Source organism: Pyxicephalus adspersus, chromosome 1, assembly GCF_032062135.1.
Source record: "Pyxicephalus adspersus chromosome 1, UCB_Pads_2.0, whole genome shotgun sequence".
In the NCBI taxonomy this organism is placed as follows: Eukaryota; Metazoa; Chordata; class Amphibia; order Anura; family Pyxicephalidae; genus Pyxicephalus; species Pyxicephalus adspersus.
In genome coordinates this window covers 79,083,551-79,102,151 of record NC_092858.1, presented here as the reverse complement: position 1 = coordinate 79,102,151, position 18,601 = coordinate 79,083,551, and the positions used below count along the sequence as shown (strand labels likewise).

At 35.9% G+C, this 18,601-nt stretch overlaps 1 protein-coding gene across 1 annotated transcript in view; it reads left to right on the top strand.

Annotated features, from left to right (window-relative positions):
• The window catches only part of ATP2A3 (ATPase sarcoplasmic/endoplasmic reticulum Ca2+ transporting 3), a 91,600-nt gene that overhangs the window by 35,069 nt on the left and 37,930 nt on the right, over positions 1-18,601 (top strand). The window contains exons 2-4 of the mRNA XM_072405240.1: positions 1,748-1,765; positions 2,743-2,825; positions 15,568-15,672. Coding sequence (XP_072261341.1) covers positions 1,748-1,765; positions 2,743-2,825; positions 15,568-15,672 — 206 coding nt within the window. The remainder of the gene's footprint in view (positions 1-1,747; positions 1,766-2,742; positions 2,826-15,567; positions 15,673-18,601) is intronic.

Genomic DNA, 18,601 nt, shown 5'->3' with positions numbered 1-18,601 from the left:
CTTTAACTACATGTTTATCGCCTGACTATGAGATATTGGGCCTGATTTATTAAAGCTCTCCAAGGCCGGGGAGGATACATTTTCACCAGTGAAACTTGGTGACCTGGGTGATTTCAGCAAACCTGGAATTGATTTGTTAAAAGTAATTTGCTATTGGCAAATGTTTTCAGTTCTGGACCAGATCCATACCAGGTTTGCTGGAATCACCCAGGTTCAAGCCTTGGAGAGCTTTAATAAATCAGACCCATTGTTTGGTTGTTTGTAGTCTGTTCAAGTTCATTAGGAGAGAAAATACAATTTCATTAAGGTTTTTTTTTTTTATGACCCATATAGTTTCTAGCTACATAGATGTTGGTGTTCTTGTTTCTTCTTTATGCAGTCATCAGTATGATACATTTGGTTGTTCTCTCAAAGAAAAATGTACACCTTTAGTAATGACCCTAAATTATTTCCCTAACTACTGTAATACGGCTAATGTTTACCTAGCTTGTGGTACTGCATGATTGCCTTTTGGTTCTCATCATACACAAGTGTGGTGTAATAATGCCCTTTACCTTTCCTGACTAAACATCTTGTACAGATATCCAATGGACATCAGGTGGTTGTCACCAGAAACCTTTTTTTGTGATGGTTTCCAGTAGCAAATGAATGAATGAGCTCTGTACACACTGTGCTGTTCTATTCAGTGGAGGAAAGAGGGGTCCTAAACATTGATTCATCAGTCGCTGTGGTCCATTGAGGCACAATACCTGGGGACCACTGTACATCAGTGAGTTTTTCAAGACAAGCACAATCGTTCATCTCTAGGGACTGTTGTCTAGTAAATATGTAATTTTGCCTGTTCAGATTCTTTTGAATGCATGGGAATTTTTAAGAGGGCTCTTTTAGTGTTTTCCATTATGGTAGGGACCTATCTTCCATTGTTTATGCAAAAAAAAAAAATGCATTAAAAGAGAGTGGATGTGAGCCTGACAGTGTGGACCTGTAGCAGTGTTAAAGGTACTGATAATGATTGGCAGGCAATCATTGGTTAGAGACATAAATACTGAACGTATACATAGTTTGACCCATGCATACTATAGGCTGGGAGACACAAACTACATTTTTATCAAAGTTATTTAGTCTAGAGAGATATTAGGATGGCCTACATAGATCACTGAATCTATTAAGCACATTCAGGAATTTAAATGTTAAAATAAATTGGAATGCAGTTTCCAAGCAGTCTTTATGTCCAGTATCAATAACTGATTTCTTAAATTATTTTAGACTAAATAGGCACATATTTTCCCAGGCAATTTAAAATCCTGTGGATGAAGTTATAACTGCAAACAGCCAAACCCAATAACAAAGCATTCCATAATAATTCTAATATTTATTAATCATTTTGGAATAGGATGTCCTACAGGCTTGTATAGGTGTAGTCATGTATCCACAAACTTCTGACCATGTAGAGTTTTAACTACTTAACATACAGAAAGCCAGTCTCAATGCATAAAGTTCCTAAAAGTATAAAGGTGCCAGTTATTGCTGGATAATCTGGGTAATCTTTGCAGCAGACACTTTTTGCAGTTTTATCCCTTTTGGTAGGATATTTAGTAATTTATGGTGTAAAATAAATTTAGGTTATTGCAGTGAAAAATTAACTGTAGTATGAAGTGCTAACAGTATGCAAAAAATTGTTTTGCTTCATTCTAACATTTTTTTTCTCATTTTCCTTTACATGTTTTCTTACTGGGTTGGATAACAGAGTTACCAGCTGAAGAAGGTAAGATTTCAGTGTTTCTTGTTTTAAACTATAAATACGTTTTTAACATATTTTGCAAGCAGATGTACAGATCAGTCACTTTCTATATTTTGTGCCTGTTGTAGACCGAGTTTATTAATGATGGCCGTAACATTTTAATTGCAGATAACATCAGTCATTACATACTGATCTTTAAAATTGGTTTACTGTGTTTATTACATTTTTATATTTGTGATCATTACAAATGAAATATCAGGATAAGCACTGTAAACCTATCTGGTCGGTAGGTTTTGAAGGATTATCCCATTTATCTATATTTACCTATGCATGGAAATAATTTGTCTTGTTATTTAACCTTACACTTTGTCTAGATACAATTCTCAGAAAGAACAGAACAATGCTCAGTAAAGAAAGTCACTCTTTATTCAGACACATATTGGGATGCAGACTTTGTGAATGTAGGCAGATCGGTTTAAACACATCATGATCAGATATTGTGTCTAGGTATTTTGACATACATATTATTTTTTTATTCTTGGTGAAGATCAAATACTTTTATCTACAATGTGGAGTATATTTTAATGTTTGCATAGGCAGGAGTGACAAGTCTATCAATGCATGCATTCCTTGACACAAATAGTATTTGTTATGTATGTATACACTTATTGGAACACAACAAAATTAAAATATAGCATGAAGTAACAGGCTGCTGCTGATATGTAAATTGGTATTGGGTCCAGGCCCTAGACGGTAAAATATTGGTTAGGGTTGATATGGTTTTTAAGTGTGTTGGTAAGTTATGGTGCATGGTAAGACCATTTATTAAAAAAGCCTTTATGGTAAAATTATTATATTAAAATAATAATTAATATACTTGAGAAACACAGTTGAATTCAATCCTTTGGCAGTCTTGCTAAAAGCACAGAAATGGGAAAACATTAGGACAAAAATGTCCTAATAACACATTATACCCCCTAATGTTTTATTTTTTTTTTCAGGTAAATCTCTATGGGAACTAGTAGTGGAACAGTTTGAAGATCTCTTAGTACGGATCCTTCTAATAGCTGCATGTGTATCTTTTGTAAGTAAAGTTTTGGGTTTCTTTTGTGCTAGAGTATTGTAACACTGTATTTGTAGTAGGTTTTATCATATTATTCACCCACCATCGTGTTGTCAAATCACTGCTTTAAGCACATTTGTGCCTTGACATTTCTTCTGTCTTGCTCAAAATGCTCACATTACATTGTTGTGGAATCTGCTGGCCATCTTCTCAGAGAGAATTGTACTAGGTAGTCCATTGCATCTGTGGTTTTAAATAAGACACAATGTTCTAGCTGGGTATGTTGGCTAATAATATTGTAAGCTAATATATAAAAAGTAGTAGTGCTATCTTTATTACTGTGCATGTTAAGGAGTATCATGACAACTAAATGCAGGTGTAAAATTCACTGACTGCAAGCTTAATTTAAACAAGTAATATCAACATCATGTTTATGGCATGACACATTTGTTTTTTTGCTATTAATAACTAGTGCCATCACACTTGAATTAGGACAAAGGCTCCTTCTTTTGCTGCATTTGTAGGATGATGTCTGCCAGTAATTCTCATTCTGCCCTATAAATGGGGCAGAGCTGCCATGTTCCCTCTGAGGTGCTTTTAATTATCCAAATTTTTACATTTAGCAGTGAGATTTTCACATATTTATAATGGGATCTGTGGTGGGATTGAGCCAAGATATTTCACGACTGGAGTGGCCAAGTAAGCTGGCTTGTGGTTTAAGTCGCTTGCATGTAATGAGTAATCTAGCACTGACAAGTATTTTCCCAGACTGATCGTATAAAATATTTTAAAGTTTCTGTCCTTTTTTAAAGTCCTGAATTAGTTGATGTATAGTAAGAATTTGTCAAGGCTTAAATTTCACTTTGATAGAGTTCCTGCAGTTTGTGCATACATGTGTGGGAGTAAACTATTTTTTTTTCCTGCTGTTAGCAGCATGTGAGTCAGAACTATGCAGATTGATGTAAAATCCAGGAGGATGAGCAAGGTTAGAACACAGAAGAAAAAACTAAAATGTACAGAGTGTCATTGTCCCTTAAGTAGTCAATGCTCTTCATTGTTCTTTTTGTGCTAAGAAGCTACAGTCTTAAATCGGAGCATTTTTCTTACACATACTCAGACTTTCCATGTATTAAAGGTTTCAGAAGAACTAAGTGGTACATTATTTCTGTGCAGGCATCACAACTAACTTTTATAATCATAACAATTTTAAAAGTAACAAAAAAACGTGAACAGTGTCCTCTTATCCACATGCATGGGTATGAAGTGTGGATTAATCTATATAGTCGAAAAAGCTAGAGGCTGGTTTTGACGGAGGAGCGTTTCTTCCTATATAAGGTGGAATTTAGTAGTGGCATCCTGTATGTTAAGGAGAAGTCACTCCATATTTTATTTTTTTTGTATGATATGGCTGAAATAGGAATGAAGTGAGAGCCTATTGTGGCACAGCCAATTGTGTTTCACCTAGTAATGTGTAAATCTGTTTCATGTCTGTCAAAAAAGGTGGGGTTAAAGACAAATAAAAGGCACCTTTTACTTTGTTACTCAAATCTATAACCTCCTGCCAAAGGGTTTGAGATGTTACACACACAAATCTATATATATAAAATTGTATGTGTGTATGTTCCACCATCACTCGAAAACGAATTGATACATTTTAACCAAACTTGCTAGACATATGACTCGAACTCATGTGAGTGCATCTATATTTGGTGATCACTAGGAAACGCAAACACATTTCAACCAAACTTGCTATGTTCCACCATCACTCGGAAACGCATAGAGACATTTCAATCAAACTTGCTAGACATGACACCGCTGATCTTTGTACAGCGCTGTGGTATATGTCAGAGGTATATAAATGTATAATATTAGTGTATGACTGTGGGGGAACATAGTGTCTGCTTCCCTGTAGAGAGACTGATGGGTCTAGCTCAATGTTTCATTGTACAGCACGATGGTATTTGTCATATATATATATGCGTTTTTGAGTGATGGTGGAACATATATATAAATTATAAAATTGTGTGTATATATATATATATATATATATATATACACACAATTTTATAATTTATATATATGTTCCACCATCACTCAAAAACGCATGGAGGTATTTCAACCAAACTTGCTATACATATGAATGAGACTCATGTGAGTGCACCAGTCATCTTTGTACAGCGCTGTGCTATATGTCAAAGCTATATTTGGATGTATGTGTGTATGTCATCACTAGGAAACGCATCGAGAAATTTAAACCAAAGTTGCTAGCCATATTACTCAGACTCATGTGAGTGCACCCCTGATCTTTGTATAGCGTTGTGGTATATGTTAGAGCTATATTTGCATGCATGCATTTATGTGTGTATGTTTTTCTCAGTGACAATGTGCCTTTTGCTTATATTTTACATTTTTGGACTCTTACAAATTTCTGGCCTGTAATATTGCCTTCGAGAAAACGTAAGGCAATTGGCCGAGTGCAATCAAAATCCTTTTCCTGTATGATATAAGATTGCAATAAATAATTACCCGGCCAACACTGGGTAATCAGCTAGTATATACATATATTGGCAGGATGTATGGTTATCTTTACATATTGTACATAATAGACAGTATAGACATATTTTGGAAATATCAGCCCACACAATCGACAGCATGCAGATATAGTGGTAACTGTAGTATGTAAGCATTCAGGCACCTTATTTAATATAATGTTTACCTGGGGAAAAAAGTTTTTCTTTCAAACAATCAGATGTTTTTTTCTTTAATTGTCTCCCTACAGCATTGTCGCAAAGGCTAGGTCCTCCCAAAAAATATGTTAGATAAAATCTGTAAAAATAAAACACAAGGCAATCACCTAAACAAATTGGCTGCAATACCTGTATTCCCACTATCTCTACCACCTTTTCCCTGTTCAGTCATTTCTAGTCTCTGAACATTTTACACGTAATCCTTAATTTAGCCCTATAGAAAATGAAAAATACTTTATTTGTTTGCTCTTAGATTGAGAAACATACCAGCAGATTTAATTAGTATGTCTACACTAAGAATTTATAGATCTATATCAATCTATAAAACTGGTAGAGGAAGTAGGGGTAATTAAGTTAAATCATTTAAATTTTATACTTTAAGGAGTTTGAGCAGTATTCTGTCAATATCAGATAAACATTGGTTAGATTTAATATATAACTTCTCTTCAGGCTTAAACTAAAATTTTGTCATTGACAAATGACATATAAGTTTTGTGTGGGTGCCAGAACATAAATTTCAGTGGACAAACTTTAGTTGCCATCTATGTTAGAGTCAGAAAAATAGTGAGGTTAACCATAATTTCCCCCATTGGTTGAAAACAAAGTTTCAAAAAAAAAAAAAAAAAAAAACTTTTTTTTACCGAGGCTGAACTATTCCTGCAAAACTGACCAATATAATAGAGATATAGTTATTTGGTATTCAGAAGGCAGCTATGTTTTAGTGCAGTTTTATATATATATATATATATATATATATATATATATATATATATATATATATATATATATATATATATATGTATGTGTTTACAGTACAATGTTCTTCCTATTTTATCAGTGGTTATAACTCTGCATAATATTTTTAAGTAGGAGTGTGGAGTTGGACAACTTGAAAGATTCTCAGAGGAATTGGGGCTGTCGGGTTACCCTTCTTTTCAGTTACTCAGACGTTTTGCTTAAAATACTTTTCACAGATAATGGTACAGAGTATAGTAATAAAATAAAATTATTCCAAGGAAGCATTGAATCATGTTCCAGGCTATTGTATCTTATAATCCAGTACCAACTGGTACCGAACAGTTAATGAACTGCACTTTATGTAAAAGTGACACAAGCTTGCTTTTTGATGCACACAGACTAGAAAAATACTGGAGAGCGGGAATTATGACGACCTGCTATCTCCAAAAGTACTTATAAAGAAAAGCAACAGAATAAAAGTCATAATAGCTCTGAAATTGTAAAAAGCCCGACATGAAACACATCAAAATATTTTAACACGAAGCATATGTACATGTTCATACAGAAAAGTATACAAATAGGTGCCTTTTTTATGAAAGATATACAGTATTGGTTACAAAATTCATCATCCATATACCAATAAGGTACCAATTCACAGAAATGTAATAATTAACAAAACAAAACTAAAATTGGTGTTAGTGATTTATCATCTAAAAAGAAGTTGAACCTTAGTTGGAAAATCTGTATAAAACGGAGCATCCCAGCTAGATGCTTGTCATATGTTTTTTACCATGATATAGCTTGATCTAGCTTCATAAGAAGCCATGCACAAAGCTAACTACCGTTAAAAAATTAATAAATACATTCCCTCAACTATGTGCAAGCTTGGGTAACTTAAAAACTACCTCAAGGCAAACTTGTATTTTCATTTAAAAAATGGTTTTTTTTTTTTTGTTTTTTTTTTTAACCAAGTATGATGCTGTATGTAATTCGATTAATAAGGAGAAATGTGTTTTTTTAAACAGTATGATATTGTAGCGGTTCAATCGCCCCAATGTAAGATTGCTCTAACCGTGCAACTGCCCAATATCCTGGTTAAGCAAAGAGGATATCTTGGTGGCATTTGGTGGTGAACTTCTGCAGACAATAAATACATCTCTGCAGTCATTTGGTTGAAACATTTAATGATCTTGGAGTACCAATGTCACAGCTGTTTTAAAATTGTTTTATATGAGAGAATGCATAGATGTCTAAAGTTTGCAAAAATAACCCTGCAAAACCAAACCGTAAATAAAAGCAACTAAGGCTAGGCACACACCTGCAATATTTATCCTTTGAAAACGAACAATCAATGATTATGAACGATTTTTGTGAACGATCTTATAGTGTCCGATTCTGTACATGCTGTAACAATACAATCGTTCAAAGATAACATACACACGCAAGATGCTATCGTTTAAATGATAAATACATATACACACAGTGAAGCGCCGTGCAATGAACATTCGTTCATTGTGCATGCTCGGAACCATTGTCCATCACTGTCTGACTGTATGTACACAGAATGGATAGCGAACGGTGGTTGCCCAATCAGATCCCCCAGGACAGACGGTTGTTTCCAGTGACTTTCCTCGTTCAACGGCGTCATTGGTCAGTCATTGTGCACTTTTTTTGTTAACGAGTATCGGAAGAACGGTCGTTAGTCGTTTGTTTCCAACGATAACTATTGCACGTGTGTTTGCAGATTAAGGCATGAACCTTAGATTATGTACCAATTGTGACCCAGTATTATCACCAAGCCACCATCACCTCTAACAACTTGTAGAACAAAATCTTAAAATACTGAAAAAATGATAAGATTATTGCATATGCTATGACAAAACCACTTCCAAAGTTGTTTAAAAAGTGCAGAAGATGTGATTTGTTAACGCTACCACTTATTGGCAAAACTATGTTTCTATAGCCTATGCCATGGAGCTACATGAGTATGCTGTAACTTTCCTTTTTCTGTGTTTGTTTCCAATAAAGAAAAAATGGCTCCGCCATTGTACAGTAGCATCTTGGCAAACCTCTTTTACATAAAGGGACTTTTCCCAAATTAGGAAAGACTGTAAGAACAACCTGGTGGGTCCAAAGTTAGGTAGTTTTAATCTGCACTGAAATATGCAAAGTTGCTCCTGTAAATTATCATTTCTTGGCTTAAATACTTGAATACCTCTGATTCAATTAAGAGCAGGCTTCCTACAAATCATGTCTCCTTTTACTGCCATATACATGAAACCTACACACATCAAAGCCAATTTGGGTGACCACCCGGTCTGTTTACACTACATATATCTATATTCTTTATATTTTAGTGCACCAGGTGGTAAAGACCACATTAAAATTGACTTACACAGGTGCTCTACTGTGTACAGGTCACAAACATGGCCACTGATGATTCTGATCCACTTTATTAATGTACAATACATATTATATAAGGTAGTTCAAGTGTAGTGACTTCAATAATATTCCAGTTGCCTTAATATGAATGTTTTGCTAGCTACTTTAGCTACTTAATATCTGCAAAATGTTTATTTTTGTAGCAATGCAGACCTTAGAAATCTAAGAGCATTTGCTACCTGTTTCCTGGAAGTTGTCATTGTAGCCTGATGGAACAGGTGTTTGCATATTAAAATATGTTAAAACACATATTTAAAGAACTGAAAATGTCAGTGATCACTCATGTGACTAAAAATTGTACTTTTCAGCAATAAATAATGTTGGCATTCATTTAAAGAACAGTGCTATTCATAGACCTTGTAATTCTGCCCATTTTAACACATGAAAAATGGTGCCAAAGAAGAATAGGCCTGTCAGTGTACATCTCCTTGTACAATTGCATGTAGTTTATTCCTTGAATATTTTTTTAGGTAAATTAGCTAATGGAGAAAATTGTTTTAATATATTTAAAATGCAACAGGAGGAATGTGACTCTCTTATAATACAGCAAAGACATGGTAATTCATGCAAGGTTTCTTTTTAATCCCCATGGCCACAGAATTGGTCAATAGGCAAATGATTTTCAACTAATTAAATAGGTTTTATGAACATATTTTTTTCTCTCAAATGTTGTCATTATATGCAGTTAATTGATGTTAATATTTATATCATGGTGTGTCACCATTACCAAAAAAAAAAAAAAAACACATACACTGAACAAAGTAGTTCTGTTCCAAGTGATTTACAGAGAACCATTAATCTATGAGTCATACTTCTTCATTGGGTCTGTAATAAGTAATTAACATGTTCAGAGCCTATGAAATGACTGGAGCAAACTATAGTTGATAACAGCTGGCAGTGACTCCCAGACTAGTGTCACATGCTTGCTATAACATTTGCCATCTGCTTTGCTAAGACTCTTTCCTTTGTGTGCATTTATAGGTGTAGCTTCTGCATCCTCCCAAAAGATCAATATGGGAGGAAGAAAATAAGTGCTTTCTTTTTGTCAGATGCAGCAGTGAATCAAGGATAGAGATCAGTTTAGGTTTTGTATATGTGTTTATTTCAGTTTATTCTATATGTGCCTTTGGACATTGGCACTAATGTAATAAAACATGTGTTACTATGTCAATAAAATTACCAGATAAACTTTGTAATGCTCACCACATGATACAAACAGGGAAAACTTAAAAACTCAAAATACAATAAGCTGAAAATTCAGTGGTGGTGTAGAGCACAGAATAAAAAGACTGTAACTGCAATAAAAATAGTAAAAATGCAATGTATTAATGTAATCTCAAATCTTAAAAATACAGAAGCTTTGGTTCTTTGTAAGCTTCTATGTGGCTAGACTCCAACAAACAAATAGAGAGGAGCGACAAACCGGTTTGTGAAAGACAGTCAATTTGTTGTTTTAAAACAACTAATGCAGCCAGTGCTCAATAGTCCATGGCTCAATAGTAATATATGGGTTCTAAAGCAAGTATAGGTAGTGTTAACTGTGAATGCTTTCTGCATGTTTTCCTGCAGAGTGCTGGTAAACAAGTATGTTTTTATATATAGACAGAGAGTTTTCAGTGTTAACCCTGCCTGTACTGGCTTTAAAGCCCATACCATACCATTGAGCCCTGATGAAGAGGGAGTTGTTTTGGACCCTAAAATGCCCAACGTGTTGCTGCTGTTGGACAACAAATTGTGGACTTTTCCAAACAGATTTAGTACAGAACACCAAACCACTACATGAAAGTTTAAATCTTCTATGCACTGCAGCATTTTTTTGAATAAACAAAAAGCTTACTGCATAGTGTTACAAGATTTAGATCAAATAGCAAATGTTACATACTTCACCCTTATAAAAACAAGAAAGACAGGCAGTGAGTTGCTCTTGTTCCAGGATATGTAGCTACCACAAACCACCAGCCAGCAGTATATCCTGGAGAGTGAATGCAGGAACTGGGAATAAAGGAGGTAAAGAAGTAGAATATGTTTCTTTGATAACCTATGGATGTATTCAGGTGGAAAAATACAAAATGGTAAAGTGTGTGTGTGTGAGCATTTTTCAATTTTCAAATGGTTCAAAAAATAAAAAATAAAGCTCACTGTGTCATGCACAGAGAGACAGGACCACTAGGGGGCGCAACAACTTGCACGGAGGTGGGGTGAGCCCTGAGAAAGGGCAAAGGTGCAGAGTCTAAGCCAGGGGTGTCAAACTCTGGCCCCTTTTTTTGCCCCCTAAAAGAATTCTTATTATGAATTGCAGCTGGCCTGCCACTACTGCAATCTGTAGTAACCTTGGGCCAGCTGCAATTCATATTGAGCTGCTGTTCTATAGACACGAGTACAATGCTGCTGCTACAATTCCTGCCATCCTTGGCATTTCTAGACCAGCGGCCTCTTTGCCTATGCGTGGCCCCGCATTTTATAGAACCAAGTAATGCCGGGAACTGTAGTAGCGGCATCACTTGTGTCTATTGAACAGCAGCCTATGCGTGGACCCCGCGGAGTTTATACTGACAGGTAAGCTCAATAAATAGGAGTTATCAGGATTATTATCATCAGGAATTATCATAGATCTTTTGCTATAATAATTGTTTTACTGTGCCAGAGAATGCAATCCACTACATGCTCTTTTAATGTGTTCTTGTTTCTTCCTATTGAGATTAATTTTTTTTTTCAATAAATTTCATGTTTGTCACGCGACTTGGTCTAAGTTTAGTTTCGTCCATCTGTGTATTTGAGTTTGCCAACCCTGGTCTAAGCAGTAACCAGGTTTTCTCCAGAGCATCTGATGATGAGGATGTTGAGCTGCTGGTTACTGCCAGGTTGCTGTCCTTGGGCACACCGAGGTGGGCAAAACACGGTACGAAATCACAAAGCAGAATGATAGTCGACGAAAGCCAGGTCGAGGCAGGCAGCAGGCAAGAAAGGTCAGGTCACACGCCGGGGGTCAATTGCCAGGGATCCAGGAGACAGACACCAATGACACCGGGGTCACTGTGGGCATAGGGAACACAGGAGACACTGGAAACAGCAGGAGGCACAGGTGACACAATGGAGACACGTTGCACAAACAGAGCCAGTCTGTGAGCTATTTAAATATTTAACAAATTTATAAAATTTTCCTACGTTTGATTCATCAACACGTGCCACCACGCGTTTAGTGGTTTGCACACATTTCTTCAAGAGGAGAGAACAGAATTGGACCATGAAACCAAGGTTCCCTTAGTAGGACAGCTGGAAGGTGGGGAGGGTAGCAGTGGACAAGATGAGTAATAAGACCATAATTAACCTGCAAATCCACCTTATTTCCATATCGATTATCATGCGCATCCAAACTTGCCTTGTTTGTACAGCACCTTTTCCATTATAATTGTAACCAAAAAACACTTTCTAGTCTATTGTTGGAAAGTCGGACATCTTGCCGAGTGGGTGCCAGTCATTCTTTTGTATTTTGGAATAGAAAGTATTTTTTCGAGGATAGCATGTCTGTTAGTCGCATGCTAAAGAAAGCATGCATGTTTGTATACATGCTGTTATGTTTTATTAAAATGTTTTTGTTATTAATTTTGTCATCTCAACTATAAATACCAATAATGAATAATTTTTATTAAACTGTGGACATTGAGAAATGTTAAACATATGGTGCCTCTAAAGTACCCAGAGTTAGCTAAATAGCCAGGGCTGGTCAAGAGGCTATTTTCTGATTGGCCAGCAGATTGGACAGAATTGATAAAGCTTGGAAACAGAGGCTCGCTAAGTATCAGAACTGTCCTCATGCGCAGGAAAGCGATGCCTGTGTTTTAGTGTGGAAAAGGTAAGTGTGACACACTGACAAATAGTGACATGGTGGTAGTGTGAGACAAAAGGGCAAATTAAATGCTAAAACCTCTCAAGGTGTAAGATAAAAAGTGTGACTCATACACTGATTAAAAGGCCACTGATTTGTAAAAAACAATATTCATAATAATCAAAAACCTACAGGTAAGAGAAGTAGAATGAACAGAGGGAAAAAAAGTAGTAAGCAAGTAGTACCCAAGCAGAAATTTTATTTCAGATGTTTTGAAGGCAGTGTTGTTTCAGTGCAGCTTTTTAGAAGCTTCATGCAGCATCCTAGGGAAAACTTGGGAACATGGGAACGCTTTCTAACTCTATTAGCAAACCGATCCAAAGAGTATCCAGAAAACCAAAGCTTATCGCTAAAGCATTTATCAAACGCCTATGAATTCATAGCGGTATCCCTTCCTCATTGCTCCTAGATGCATAGCCATTGAATTCCCAGGAGCAAAATTGACTATGCAGTTATCTTCTGCCCATTTTAACTTGGCCCTAGACTTCACAGTCATACTTGGGACATGCAGCACACTTGCTGTAACTGGAAAGTGGAGATTGTGCTTTGGCAGTGTTTTGGTCCTATTTTACTTTCTATTTTTACTTGGATGCAGCTAGAATTGCAAAGTTTTCTAAATATTTATGAATACATTTTGTGGAATACCATTAGGTTTAAACAATACTACCTAAGAGCATCATCCATGTGACCTGCAGGAGTTCATGTTCTAATACCTTTGTAACTGTTTCAAGGAATATTTTTTCATAACGTTGTATATGTTTTTGAATGTATTTTTAAAGGATTTCACATTGCAGATATCCTGTTACTTTGGGGGTGTGATTTTTGGATTTGTTCTTTAAAATTTGTTTTGGGTATGCATAAACGAATGCCTGCATTTCCAAAACACATCCTACACAGTCTAGACCAGACTTCTGTTCCTTGGAAGATAAAGCATGCGGAAATGTTTTACTCCCCAAAGTACAGCTTATTGGCAGCATGAGACTGGGGCTCTACAACTGTATAGTATACTTGTCTTAAAAATTAAAATGCATTTGTTTGGATAATGCGAGTGTATATTATAAATATTTGAACAGTTTTTGTCCAACACGTCATTCTTAGATACCCTTTGGTGTTTTTACATACAAAGTAAAAAAGCAAAAAAAAAAATAAAAAAAAAATACATTAATGAAAATCCTTTTTCTGAACACCCAATAGTGTTAAATGGTATGGAAACCAGTATTTACTTGTATATGTATGATTAAGACACAACAAATTTCAGGTCTTGTAGAACCTGTACTAAAATCAGGAGGCTAGTGAAAAAAAAACAACTTATATTGGTGGATAGTGCAAAGAATGCCAACCCAACAGATAGAGGGGGCTTTGGTGTTGTGCTAATGACCTTCGCCCAGGTAGCATTGGCCATGAAACTGTGAGATCTTTAACATATAGTAGGCCATTCAGCCAACACTCATGGGACCCCTATCAGTCTTCTGAGGGTTCCAGCATAGCCCTGTTGTTAAGGTCTAGTACCAACATTTTCAAGATCTGCTTTTTGCCATTTCCTTTAAAGCTTATAGGCCCTATTACTATAACTTGAAAGGTCTGTGCTGCATATTAGTGCCAGAATGTTTCATTTTCATACCAGTCTCAGAGACTAAGATAGCATTAAAGCCAAAACAGCAGTCTGACAGCCAGGCAGCAACTCTGCTACAACATCTTCTATCCTTTGCTCATAAAAGAGTCTCCTAAAATAGGGCTAGCATGAATTAAAGATTTATATGGTAAAGCAAAAAGTTTAGATGCTAGGGGATGGGCACTTGAACTCATTTGCTTATCATGGCAAAATTCTACATCAAACTAACTACTTCAGTAAGATATATTTGTTTTGTGCCCTGATGGCGGCTTTCTCGTCTCTGTGCAATCAACAGTGTTTTGAAGCAGGGTAAACTTAGTGTAATTCTTCTCATTACTGGTTAGCATCAAATACTGCCAAAGTGCAATCTCCACTTTCCAGTTGAAGCATTTTTAAAGATTTGGGCATCCTATGATGATGCAGTTATTTTGCATTTCTAATGAGTTGCAACATCTTAGCATTTAAACTTCATCCCTAAATATTTGACATATGTAGACAATGTACAGTGGTAGTAGTTGGTAAAAGTATTGGTATCAAAGAAGGAAAGGAGGCTGTTCACAGATGTCTACCACAGATAGGCTCCTGCTGTGGCCTCTTACTTTGCTGCAATTACAAATACGTTCATATTCCTTTGCCTATGGCCCTCCCAAACATTTACACACAAACTGACATTTCAGGTTGATGGTGGATATCCACACTGCTTGGTCTGCTCCTCCAGGATTTTCCATCTTGAAAGATTGCGGCGGTAGTTGTAATTTCTTTAGGTTTTAATGCTTGGTACATATGCTGTAAATGTATGAAAATGTATATTGTGCGATTTTGTAAAACCAAGGGGTAAGTATTTAAAATAATTTTTCTGTTCTAGTTCAGATATACCAGTCTCATCAGTCCTGAGTAAGCTTTCCAAACGCATCAATTACTGTGAGATTGAATGTACGAACCAGGTTTCTGTAACAGCTAACAATACTTTGAATTTTTATTTATATTATCATATTTTTACCTTTAAAAAATGTATGATATACTTTTACAGTGTTCCACCCAGAATTTTTTTTAAGCCGGGTAGGAAGAAATTATAGATGGGTGGCAGCCCCTGTATTGTGACCCAACTTTTAAGTAACCACTCAAAATAATGGTTTATTTTGCTTGCAGCATGACATTGCCATCCTTTTAGCCTAGGTGTCACTTTGCTGGAGTATGTTTTTTTTGTTTTTTTTTTTTGTTTTTTTACAGCAAGGGCATTTTTTTTTAGGGTTTGCATTTTTCAAATAGCTTTAATTTAAAAAAAAATGCATTGCAGTCATGAACAGAAGTATAATTTTTTTTTGTTTTGTATTTCAGGTACTTGCATGGTTTGAGGAAGGAGAAGAATCTACAACTGCCTTTGTGGAGCCTATAGTTATTGTTATGATCCTTATTGTAAATGCATTTGTAGGAGTATGGCAGGTATGTTATTCATCTATACTTTTGCTCTAGAACTAGTCTTCAGTTGTACAAGGCTGTAATTGAAAGTAAGGTATATCAAATCTTTTATTTAATACAAAATGCAAACAAAATAAATTGCGAAAGGATGCACGCTCCCACACACCAGGTTAAGAGAATCGGAAAGGTCTAATACACAACAACTGACAATCCAATGAATCTAACAGTAACTGCACAAATGGTTTCCATAATTACTGCTGAAATAAACCGCAGTAATGCCTATCTAAGAGGTGCAGTCGTACAATATGTAGCTGATCGCTGTATATGTTTGTAGCGGTGTAGCCAGAGAGGCTGTACATGTTTGAGGCTGCACGGCTACGAAGAAACAAAACGGAGATCAGCTACACATTTCATGATTGCAGGAGACTCAAAAAGTTTTTTTTTTTTTATACTCCCTGGGCGGGACTCAATCATTTACAGCCTCTCTGGCTGCACGGCTACAAACATCAGATACAGCCACCAGCTACATATTGTACGATTGCACGAGACCCATTTGTCCAGTTCCTGTTATCCAGATAAAAAACCTATATGCATATTCAAGCGCCTAAAGTGCAGCCTGAATCAACTCGCCTACCTTCAAAAACCCAAATAGGTCATTTTTTTTGTACTTATGATATACTGTATGGTGCTAGTACATTTATGTCTAGGATGAGTATCCCAACCTTGTGACTGATACCAAGAGCTGGGATACACTTGAAACTATTGTATGGAATAATTATGTGTGGATGAACAATGTACAAATTCATAATTAACATTTTGCACTAAAACTTGGGCATAAAACCTCTTTCTTTCTGCAATATTTGCTATTACCTAGCTTAATAAATTTTTTAGTGAAAATAACAAGTTTGGTAGCAACTATATAGGTTGAAATCCATATTAGTTTACAGCAGAAGATGTGAAGGAAGCCAAGATTAACAGAATGAAGAAAAAGCATCTCCAACCATCAGCACTGTAGCATTACCAATTCACACTTTGAATCCCGTGAGACTAGTGGTCACGTGCATTAGTGCCATTAACATTGCAGTTACACAGCTATATGTGTCTAAGCACCCTCACATTTATGGAAGAGCAATGTAATTTATAATAATTTCATGGGATGAGGTACATTTTTGAGGTTACTTCCTAGCCGCAATGAACTTCCCTTGGATCTTTCTAGCATACAGCAAATCTTCAATTTGTTTTTAGTTTAGGTTTACTTTAAACTAATGTAAGAGGCGAGCCTGCACTTTATAAGAACTTACACTATGAGAACCTATACTATATATTGCATTTTAGTAAAGATATTTAGGGAATGAAATGTGCAAATTTAAAAATATTTGGAATTTACCATCTTTTGAATTATGGGAAAAAACTGTTCCTATCTTGCTAGGTTGGATGCTGGGCCTTGCAGGTAAGGTCAGCCTCTCGGCTAGAAAATCACTTCTCTAGGGCCTGGGTGCATTATTATTCTTATCCTGTCCTCCTTGTGCCTACACATCGAAAGTTGAATGTACTTTTGTTCATTGTGTAATCTTTATGCACTCATCACTTTACTATTTTTGTGTAAATATAGCAAGTTCTTTTGATTCTAATAAATCACTATGGAAACACATTCAAATGCATACAGAAGACATGAAACTGTGAAGAAACAGATTAATTAGGAGCAATAAATCTGCATGCTTAGAATCTAAATGTGTTTGCTAGTTGGTTGCATGTGACATAGGAAAGTATATAAAATGCATGCAAACATGTCTTTATTACATGTTTCCTAAGATAAAAGGCATGTTCACACTCAACACAGCATTGTCAACTTATACCTTTAAGTACTGACACATATTAGTAGCATATCTTTTGTTCTTTGAAATACAGGTAAGACTTACAACAAGTTTAGTTAACACACACGTTTATGCACATTATGTTGGCAATATTTTTAAATCCGCTGCCTGAGGCACTAAAATACATAAAAAATAAGTAGCCAGCCTGTACGCTGCAATGCAAGTGCGTTAAGTGCCACTTAGACCTTACTGTGCCACTTAGCACAATGGTGCACCAAGGCCGATAATGTGCACGACCACAAAGCACACATAACTGGAATGTAGAGTGTGAATCGGGCCTAAGGGTTGGTACCTTCTGCTGTAGCCCTTATGGGCATTGTAACAGCATCGTATTTTGGTAGGGTTTTTTCTTTTGTATTGTGACATATTTTGTATGCTTTTTAACATAATCACATGATTAAACTTTATGAAAAGGAAACAACCAAAGCTTTACGAAATATATTTGTGATTCAGTTTACAAATGGCTGTGTCTATAATGATTTCTAGCAAGTGATTGAATGCAAGTTTTCTGTACAGTTAGAGATGCACATATCGGGTCCGGTTTCAAAGTTGATGCAGCCTGGCTGATTATGCTGTTAGCATTAGAAAAGTGTAAACCGCATATTCATTATAAACCTTATGCAGCCTGCCCACTGCAATAAAACACAATGTGCAAACTTAATCCTAGCTTTTCTGGTGTGGAAACTACACAAAAAGACCTTTTATAGCAGGGAATAAAATTAACCGTGCATACAGAACTACTAAATAACTGTTCTGTACCTGCCACCACAAATTTTCTTTAGATAGTCATGCAAGGCGTGTGCACCGTTTATTTTTAGAATTTGTAAAATTTATACATACAGCCAAATCATTTGCACTTCCAAGTGAGCAACTATATTGGTGCAATGTCTGAAGGATAAAATCCCAGAAAGGATTGAAAAAAATTGGTGGCCTAAACTGCATTTAAAGACTTACACAAAGAGAACTGAGGCTGCCCATCTTGAATCTGTGTTAAAAGTTCAAAATATTTTGCTCTTAGGTGATCCACTGTGATACCAGAACAGCCACACTCGACTCATTTTACTTATTGTGGAGCGTAC